At 37.0% G+C, this 10,587-nt stretch overlaps 1 protein-coding gene across 1 annotated transcript; it reads right to left on the bottom strand.

Moving 5' to 3' along the window:
- Window positions 1-3,414: 3,414 nt before the first annotated feature.
- LOC136833442 (legumain-like) lies at window positions 3,415-9,188 on the bottom strand. Its single transcript, XM_067095603.1, has 10 exons — window positions 9,032-9,188; window positions 7,408-7,571; window positions 6,995-7,092; window positions 5,900-6,206; window positions 5,670-5,739; window positions 5,190-5,308; window positions 4,850-5,029; window positions 4,491-4,607; window positions 3,866-4,033; window positions 3,415-3,611 (listed from the first exon to the last, which is right to left on the bottom strand). The coding sequence occupies exons 2-10, from the start codon at window positions 7,546-7,548 to the stop codon at window positions 3,486-3,488; spliced, it is 1,326 nt and encodes a 441-aa protein (XP_066951704.1). The 5' UTR covers window positions 7,549-7,571; window positions 9,032-9,188; the 3' UTR covers window positions 3,415-3,485.
- Window positions 9,189-10,587: the final 1,399 nt, after the last annotated feature.

The following is a 10,587-nucleotide window of genomic DNA, read 5'->3' as shown; positions in this document are numbered from 1 at the left end:
TTACACGTGGCAAGACTAAAATCCAGAGGCAGTGGGATTAGAACTAACCAAAAGTGGGTCACAGTACAGTGCATGCAGGCGAGTCTAACGTCTTAAACTGATGAGGTATCAAAAACTGAGATACGACACCATGTTCAGAATTGACCGTACTCTATTTGGTATATATCGTTTAAGTGTGTGTGAACTATGCCAGCAAAAGCTAGCTTCGAGCGTATTGATACAGCACTGTTGACCGTGTCAGTAGAATTTTATTGTGTGGTGGTGGGGGAGTGGGGAGAGTTAACGGGTCTGTATTGGCAGTAGAAATGGTAGAGAAACGACTGCGGTACGTACTTCTGGCTCTAGCAGTCATCCTAGATGAACGAGTCCATATTCGTAGCTGAGGCCAATTATATACACACACACACACACACACACACACACACACACACATATATATATATATATATATATATGCATGCACCTACGTACCCAAACGCAAATGTTTAAGACTGAAAGAAATTTAAAATGCTCCCGCAGTTTTACATTACACAGATAAGCATTAACTACAAAAACAAGTCATCTTGTTAAGTGTCCTTTGTATAAGGCACTAATTCCCGCTAATCCTATCATCGTCGAAGTGTTAAAAAATATTGTAATTTCACTGATATAATATGAGGAGTTATTTGTACTGTGATTATTGCATTTTACGAGAGCACCTTGAAATTAATGGGAAATTCAGTTGCCTAATGTTATTACAGTATCAATATGCCTTTTAAAAAACATAGTGCGGGTGAAAGTTATCATACCACATCGTAAGATCTAGATGTAAACAGTGGCAGGTATATCAAAGGAATTTGAGGCAGATATACTCGTACGTAGGTATCTATCAAGATGAGCCCTCAGTCCCTTATCATTCTACATCAGTGGAAGAAGCTAAAATGGATTACTGAAAGGGAGGGAGTGCTTGAAACACACACACACACACACATATATATATATATATATATATATATATATATATATATATATATATATATATATATATATATATATATATATATATATATATAAATGACATTTATTGCTATAACAAAAGACATGTGGCGTCTTGAGAAACCCAGCTTCTCTGGAAAGATGAAAGTTCATTTGACATATCTGGTGAAGGAAAGGAGCCCTGATTTCCCTAAGCTGGAATCAGGAGGATTACACCCCCTTCAAGATTTGGTTTTAATAATTTTGTATATAATACTCAATTACTGTCTGTCAGGAAGTGTTGAAATTCTTGCTATTTGAACAAAGACTTTATGATCAACTTTGAAGAATATGAGAGTGCTGAAAATGGATACTTGTTGTTGTTGAAATTATTACTTACACTATCATTTAGAACTTGTCGAATACTATAAAGTGATTTCAACTTATCTTCTAAATACTTCTAGAAAAGGAAACCGATAAAATGTGCTGAGTTAAGTAGAAAATGACCGAGATATATTAAGAAAGTAACGGAAAATTCTCATCAGGATCATAACTATAACCTGTCAGGCTGTTTCGGAGCTTCCCAGTTCCCCCGTCAGTGAAAAGCACATTTGGTCGCAAGTGGGTCAGGATCACAACTGCTCATCAGTAAATCATAAAAGACTGATGTTAGATGTTTTACTTCAAAACACTCACAACTGATTAACTGAATTTGCATTGTGGTAACTTCAAGCAGTTTAATTAGGAGCTGTTATTTCACTATGTTGAACTTCACCCTCTTTGTTTTTATAGGATGCCTATGTTCATGAATCATCAAACCATGGTTGGTCATTAGTCTGAACTTTGATAATTGTCCCTGGAATGAAACAAGGTGAAATCTATAAAGGTGACTTATTTTATTAGTTGATGGGATGAGGATTGTGTTCAATTTCATACGTTCTGTTGTTTACCTGTTGGCATTAGACTTTAGCAGTAGTACTGGTAATATAGTGATTTAACGAGACGTTCATCGTTGTAGTCCACTGGCCAGAGGAGTCAGTAAACTTGCAGCCTCAACCTCAGCTATGGGAGAAGCATCAGCTAGCACTTTCTCCAGTAATTACCAGAGATGAACAGCATCCAATATTTTCTGAAGACAACCAGACCAGCCATGCAAGTCACTAAGTACAATAGCCAACCCACGTTCAAATGATATAAAAAGATAGGGAATGCTTTTATCCTGCCCTGCCAAGAAAAAATATTGTTTGAAGACCTTCCTCACTTATGAAAAACACTACTCCATACTTGGAGGGCTAGGTCATACTTGAATATGAGTGAACTGTTCAAGGGATAAATGAAGTTGGCACCTAAAAACACCCAGGCTTTTAGCTGCAGAACTACAATGCAGAACTACAATGGATCCTTCTAAAACATGTTACTATATATTTCAAAACTCAAACCGCTGATAAACAAAGAATTCTATTTCCAAATTCTCGGACATTGTTGTGAAGGTGTAAGGAATTTGCTTAGTCAGAGATATGGTCCAGCTGTGTAATAAGGGAAAGATCCAGTGAGATTGAGAACAGGCGTCTGAAGTGGGCTGAAATGGGGAGCAATGAATTCTGAAGAGCAGGACTATCAGCATAAGAATGGTCATGCATTAATGACAACTGAAGCTAAAGGTTGAGGGAGAAAGCAGCTTACCCAGACGCACCATTATAAATACAGAGAAAGGGACAAATGGAACACCGTTATCTTCAGCAGAAACTGGACCATGTAGTCAGTAACTTGCGTCAAATTTATAGAGAGAAGAAATGGACTGCTAACAAGGCCAGTCTTAGAAGGCGGATGTCCATAAATGTCAAGAGGGATGCAAGGTCACGATAAATTTTTTTTTTTTAATCCTAATGAAGGTTGTTAACTTAGTTGAGAGATTCCAATTATCATAGAAAAAAAGAGCTGATTACTTTTTCAAAGAATTCAGAAGTACGAGTAATAAGCTGACTATAGAAAGGATTATAGCAGCTACTCTTTTCAGGAATAGACTGTTCAAGTGAGTGCTTCCATGATGAAAGGTAAAAACCAGTATTTAGGATGAGATAGCCGGCAAATTGTTGAGGCAAATTCCTAAAGCGTAAAGACTTTTCTTGCCTTAATTGATTGCAGAAACTGATGGATTTTTATACAGGGGAATGTAAGCAAAGTCATAGGATCGGTATGAGGGTAAGTAGCGAGTTCATGTATAACGAAATCACCTATTTACAGAATTAGATTAAAACAAGGAACCAAAAAGTAGGCCAGCCATGTTTTGATTGTTATATCGAATTTAAAAACTAGTTAATTTGGATGTGATCAATATGTTTAGCGATTTCCCCACTTGTGACTAAGTTAAGTAACTGAAGGAAGAGTTTTCTTGTCTATTTTACAATGCACAACAAAAACCCCTACCTATCAATTGTTGGACAAATAAGAGTCATCAAATAGGATTCTTTTGAATATACTTTATACTTTATGCTAACTGTATATAAATGCTGTTAGTCATCGAAAACCAGTTAGTAAGCATTGCGCATTGTTGGGAAGACGCAGACGTTCTCGGTTGCCTCAACGATGGCATCAGAGCTGTATCCCGCCTGGCACATGTTGAGCAGTGTTGGGACGACCGTCAGGGCAAAAGTGCTCTGTGCATGGAAACACAAGTCATCATTGATTATAAATCTAAACTATGGACACCATAAACTCTAAAAGTCAATGGCATTAAACACCCAATTGGCAGAAAGAGATGATTTATATTTAGTGAGTACAGTCAGTACTTGACATGTTGTCAGTTACCATAAGAAACCGAAGAAAACTGTTTTGACTGGAAATACTGAAGGTTTATCTAAAAGGAAAACTAAAAAAAAATTAATATTGAAAGATTATCTAAGCGTCTCACCTGTCCGAGAGTGAAACAGTTCTTGTGGAAGGCATCGACTGCCTTTCCATAACAGTCCCAGGCGGTGATCTTCTCTTGCCTCTCTGTCATAAGGCCACGCACTAATTTTTCATCTCCAGAGACCTTCAGTGCGATCTTCTCCATGACGTGCTTGACCAGGGATCGTCTCTGTGTGGAAAAAAAAATGACTAAGAATAAGAGACTGAAATCCTTTAAGAGTAGTCTCTGGATCCTATAGTTTAAATATTTTGCTACCTTGCGAACGGTTATGAGTCTCATAGAAAACATGATGTGACAGATTTTCCCTTTCGTCCACGACTTGTCTGTTACAGAGATATTTTCAAAAGGAACTTAATTACGACCACTTATTTAATCTACGTAAAGTCTAAGGAATTTGAGATACAATATTCGTCATTCCTATCATAAGCAAAATTGAGGAATCCCTTAAAAAAAATTCTGATTAAAATCTGGTTACTGGACCACTATCACTTAAAAATGTTGTATTCTTCATAAAAGCTTCAGTATAGTCTTGAATCGTTTCCATGATACTGAGAATCCTAATACTTCTTAATATTTACAAAAATTATTATTCTTAAGAACAAAAATCTGTCCAAATCTAACTGACTTCTTTCAGAGCTGTGATTTCGCTGTCCAGGTGCGCCTTCTCCTCCAGAGTCTTGGCGGCTTTCAGTTGGTTTTGCAAGGAGACCAGAGGCACGTCTTGGCTGGGGATGGCAGAGGCCTGGAAACAAGCAAGGAGAATGTGAGGTAAGATTAATTAAGGGCAGTGGAAAGCCGCCCAGCAAAAAGGTCATAATATTATTATATAATAGGTTATATGAAGATATCGAATTTAGTTACTCAGTTTCCTTTCAGATGACGTTATTTACTTTGAACATTTTATAGCGATGATGAAGTCAGGCATCAGAGTTATTCACTTTTTGTAATGAGCGAAATCTGTGTTCGAAATTCTTTGTTTCATACCTTGCGTTCTTCAGCAGAGTATTTCTTAGCGGGTGAGGTGTTGGAATTCTTGCTGCCCATGAAAGCTGCAACCATCTCATTCTCAATGGATGTCTGTCCCCACTGCATGACGTCGGAATAGTAAGTCAAGTCTCTTGTGATCTCAAAGTTCTCCTTCAGAAGTTCACTGCTGGGGTCTTTCTGAATGGGGAGAAAATCGGAAGTTACTGTATCTCTAAAAATTGTCATTATGTTTAACTCACCAAAAAGGGTGCCCCCAAAGATCTACATCTCAAAATGATAGCTGTGGCATTAATGTCATCCTGATATTAAAACCATGACTGACTTTCAAATGACTTACGGATTCAACATCCTCCATCCAGCTGACACTGAAGAGATCACCCAAGCAGGTGTTAAGAGGACCACTGCAGTAAGCAGCATAGGAGCTTTCGTGAGGGTTGGCAGCAGAAAGAGCATAAACTAAAAAGATAAAAGTTGAATAATATTAATCCAAAATGATAATATTGTGCAAGTAAAGACTTGGGAGAAAGCAGTGTTGCTGCGCAGTTAAACCATCGTTGATAATGGATGAAAGAACAATATGGCGATATAATCATAATGTAAATTACAATGTTGTTGTCACGTTTTTCCTCATTGTCTTCTTTTTCTTCAAACATATACATCATTTAGAGGTATCAATGATAATTCGAATAGTATATGTTCATCCTAATCATCTCTTCATTTATGAAATGATAATCAAATGTGACAGAAATCGTTACTGAGGAATATATATAGAACAAGATTCTGATATAAACTTCTGTTTGCAAGGCAATAGTCTTACATCCAATGTCCTCGGGGAAGAGATCTTCGAACATGGACCCAGAGTAGCAGGATTCCATATATACCATCATCTGAAAAGACATAGAAGGGGAGTTCATTCATCACACCACTGCTCTAATTCAGACTAGTCAGTGTTGGCTGTTCCGTATGCAAGGCTCATTACTGAAATATAAATCATCAGTTCCCAGGTATCTTAAAGGCCAAAAACGAGAGACCACAAGTTACACAAACCTCTTTGAATTTGTTGTTTTCTTTCAGCTCCATGACAATGTTGGCGAAGTCATTGGCCATCATGTTGCCGTAAGGGAAGCAGAAGAGACCTGGTGAGCCGTGGTCGTCCATGTTGATGAAGATCCTGTCATTGGGGCCACTGTTGATGACCTTTCCAGAGCCGACGCCCTCGAGACCCTTGGCATCACCCCTGAGGACCTTGAAGAAGTTTTCGACGGTCACCTGACTCCCAATGTAATCCTTAGGGACGCCGGCATATACGTCATCACCAGTTGGGTGGTTGATAATCACACCTGGATAGGGGTTCCTGTAGAAAGTTCACATGATGGCGGTTAGAACGCAACGTTGTGCATTTCAATTTTTCTATTGTTTCGTTCAGTAGCCACATTGTGCATGTCTTTTACAATTACCATCTTTTAATGACACTGAGAAATAGCAGACATTAGTAAACAGCCGCAAACTTACTTATGGTTTCCCTGAAATGTTGCAAAGGAATGGAGACTGGATCCATACTATATTTCATTGGCAGCACTTTTTGACAGCTTAAATCGATATTGAATCTATTACAATGCGTTATTCAAACGCATTAGTTAGCATACAGGAGAACTAAGAGAGCAAATTATGTGTAAATAATAGTTTGGTATTAAATATAATTTGTAAAATTCTGGCATTCTCCTGTTCTGCTTTGATAAAAAATTTATTGATTGAAAATAACAGAAGGGCCGTTCTCCAAGCTCGAAAACTCACCCCTGTGAATTATGAACTCAAATAGAATGCCAGAGTTTAGTCTAAAATTTCTTTTTAATATAATTTTCTGTAGAAGCACAAGGACGATTTTCAAAGTCTGCCTTTATATATACAGTGCATTAAATAGACATGTATTTTTCAGATGAAAAACTGCCGATTTTGCATGTTCTGCCTTAGCGAAAGGTTTTCGTATAAAACTAAGTGTAGCTGTTAATTATCCAAGAACTGAACTTTTTCTAGGAAAATTTGTAAAATCTCCATGCAAAAGTTAAAATTTCAAAAATTGAGTAACAAAATATAGTCTTTCTTTAATTCAACTAAGCTGGTGATAAAAAGGCAAACGCTTACTGGCGATTGTTAGCGATGTCGTCGACCATCATCACGACGATGTGGTCGTCAGGGATGCCATTGGCGCTCAGGAGCTGGTAGGCGTGGCAGATGTCCGACTGCAACGGGAAATTATTCGCTAAGAAAAGCACAACAAAAAATCGCTAGAAATTATTGTTATTTGGAAGCATGCATAATTATGATTGTCTACATTTCTAAAAGGGTACATCATAGTTAATTGCTGTTAATTGAGAACTGATTGCTTCCAAGCAATTGTTTTTTGCTGATCGCATCTTCTGAGTCTGTATATTTTGAGATTCGGTAACTAATCAAAATCCTCCCGAGTACAATCTCGATATTCTCTCTAGCGTTAGTATGACATATTTGCAGCATTGCGACTAATTACTGCAGAGGAACCACGTAATGATCATTACCTGGTGGCGGTAGTTGTACCATCCATCGGAGCCGGCTACCAGAACAACCCAGATGTCGCCCTCCTCCTCAGTCTTGGCCAGAGGCACTCGGCCAGAGGCGATGAGGGGCAGCATCAGCATCAGCGCTGCTGCGAACTTCATGGTTGGCGGTCGTTTGGGAAGAGCTGAGGCAAGAGAGTGTGTATTATTGGGTAACAATTTAGGCGTAAATTAAAGCTTATCTTTAAACTAGGCTTTCTAAAGTCTCATAATATTCTTTAGCAATTTCTTCTACTGTGCCTAACACCCATTGCTCAGCAAAATGTAAAGGTTGCTACTCAAAACAAGCACAGAGGAAACTATATTTAAGACAAAATGAAAAATACTTAACAGTTCATAACCACCCTGAGGATGAAGAAAGTGTATTTTTATCCTTAATAGAGCAGTGGATAAAGTCATGGATTCAGTTCTTGCTTCCCTGAGTTCGAAGTCCACTAATAAAGGAGAATTTCCGAGTTCATTTTATTTCAGAATTCAAGGTTTACAATGGCAAAAATGTTAAAAAAGCCAAAAGTTGGGAGGTCACTTTGTTGCTTAATCTTAAATTTGGTGAATAGGACTGCCAGATTTCGAATTTTTCAATCAAAAGCAGAGAAGCTTGGCATTGTTTTGTCAATGAGGATGTTTATTTCACTTTTAAGGCAATTTGAGTTTGACATATATGTACATATGACCTAAAATGAATTCTCATCTTAAGTAGAAGAGCAATAGATAAAGCACAATGGATAAAGCTCAGAAGTAGACTTCATAGTATGGGTTCTAAGACACCCATGAAAGTTTTTCTATATCATTTCCTATTTTGATTTTCATGTTTTTCAGTGAACATTTCATCTTAGAAATTTCAGAACATCAATAACTCAAATGTTTTCCTTTTGGCATTAGGTTTACTATAGTTCTGGTGAACATGGCCATATATATATATATATATATATATATATATATATATATATATATATATATATATATATATATATATATATATATATATATATATATATATATATATACATATATATATATATATATATATATATATATATATATATATATGTGTGTGTGTGTGTGTGTGTGTGTGTGTGTATATACATACATTTATACATATAAAATTTATTATCAAATTCTCTATAGCCTGGAAATAACTCACACCCAAAGGAAATTATAATAAAATTTATTATCAAATTCTCTATAGCCTGGAAATAACTCACACCCAAAGGAAATTATAATTGATATGTGCTTCTACCTCGACCAAGACTTATTTTGATAGTTGACTGTTTATCGTTGTTCTATCTAAGCCAAAGCCCCAGGTTCAAATCCTGGCCGGGGCAGAAACAGTTATCAATTATAATAGCATTTTGGGTGTAAGTTATGCCCGGTGTATAATGAATTCAATATTAAACAATATTTGTGGCTTAATGTTGTATATAAATAAATACGTCACGCAGTAACATATTAAAACAAACTTGTAAACCAGCATTTCCTTTCGTTTTTGTACATAGATACTAAGTGTCGGTGACGGACAGTTATCGCTCCAAAGAATTCTAGAAAGTTGACGGATCTGCCCAAAAGAGAACCATTTCCATGTTACCTCTGATGACAACGTTGAGGAACCACTCTGCCTAACCGATTGACGTCGAGTGTGAGGAAGGGAGGCGCGTCTCATCTTTTACACCCGCGGAAGAGTAAAGGCTGCGCCTCGGGATGGCAGTGGCGTGGGAGAGTTCTCGGTTGCATAACGTCGATGGTGTGACCCTAACATCTGATACGCCACGTAAGTACACATTCCATGCGTTTGCATCACTGGGGAAATTTTACAACCATGTGCCAATACGAGCATATATGTGGATAACCTACTGTACATACGTACATCTTTACATATACGGTAAACAATAAAACCATATTTAAGCGTGCACGGATTTTCAGATATAAGTTTGTCATGCCACGAGTTTTTAAATAAAAATGCATAGGAAAGGCGTTACAGTGGGAAATTTCATAGACTATCAAAATATTTGACCATTCATACAGGTTTACTCTCATATCTTAATGCATATACTTTGCATGTGAGTAGGGGTTATATATGTATCTACTACACACACATATATTAATATATATATATATATATATATATATATATATATATATATATATATATATATATATATATATATATATATATATATATATATATATATATATATATATATATATATATATATATATATATGCAATTGCATATGCTTTTCATCTATATAACATATAACAGTATGCCAACATTCAATGCTTGAATCTGGAACAAGCAAACATCAAACAAACAAACATGCTATTGCATAAACAAACACACCGAACCAAAAACATCACCTGTTTTCCGGAGGAAATTGTTGGTTTTGGCTAACAAAATCTACTGTAGAGGCGAGAAGGGTTTCAGTGCAACCCTACAAGACCGAAATTCCCGTCTCACAAAATCCAGTTACTTTTTCCCAGTCACGAGGCTTTTGGTAAAATGCTCATGAAAATCCCCACAAAACTTTTTTTTGTGCGCAATCCTGTTTACAGACATACGAACAGACAGACCGTTCCACAAACAAGGCAGCAGTAAGGATAACAAGAGCAAATAAACTGTTCAGTCGAATTAGAGAAGTGGTAACAAGCAATAACGCCAAAGTTTATATTAGGAAAAAATCTTGAGGCTTCGGGACATAATGGAAATGGACTTAGGGGCGAATTAAGAGGTGTAGTTAGACCGCTAGGATAGTTAACAGTAAAGCTATTAAAAACTAAATGAAAATAAAGGCGTTTTTTATAAAGCGATTTATGAAATTTAGGTTAAGACAAGCACGGTGACACTCCCGGTCATTCAGTGCTCAAGACAGTGAAAAAGATGAAGTTAGAGTGGTTGGACAACAAGATAAAGAGACCCATCGAAAGAAAGGAAGAGGTACAAGGGCCTAAAGGTGGAACTGGGAGAAAACCCCCATTGTTGCACCAAGAATCTGGAATGGAGGTGGGGTGTACAAGGCTCAAAAGTGAATGCAGCTAGAGACTGAAGGAACGGCTGCAAACAACCTTTAGTATTGCCTACGGTGCACAACGCAGGGTGCACTATCGGTACAATTCCCTACCAGAAAATAAAGGTAAATCCTTAGG

This window comes from Macrobrachium rosenbergii, chromosome 51 (assembly GCF_040412425.1).
Source record: "Macrobrachium rosenbergii isolate ZJJX-2024 chromosome 51, ASM4041242v1, whole genome shotgun sequence".
Lineage (NCBI taxonomy): Eukaryota > Metazoa > Arthropoda > Malacostraca > Decapoda > Palaemonidae > Macrobrachium > Macrobrachium rosenbergii.
This window is presented reverse-complemented; position numbering and strand designations above follow the sequence as displayed.

Coding starts and splice junctions, on each gene's coding strand:
- LOC136833442 (XM_067095603.1), bottom strand. CDS start 7,548: ATGAAGTTCGCAGCAGCGCTGATGCTGATGCTGCCCCTCATCGCCTCT. Junction 5,030..5,189: donor GGATGGAGGATGTTGAATCC/GTAAGTCATTTG, acceptor CTCCCCATTCAG/AAAGACCCCAGCAGTGAACT. Junction 3,612..3,865: donor ACTGTTTCACTCTCGGACAG/GTGAGACGCTTA, acceptor TTCCATGCACAG/AGCACTTTTGCCCTGACGGT.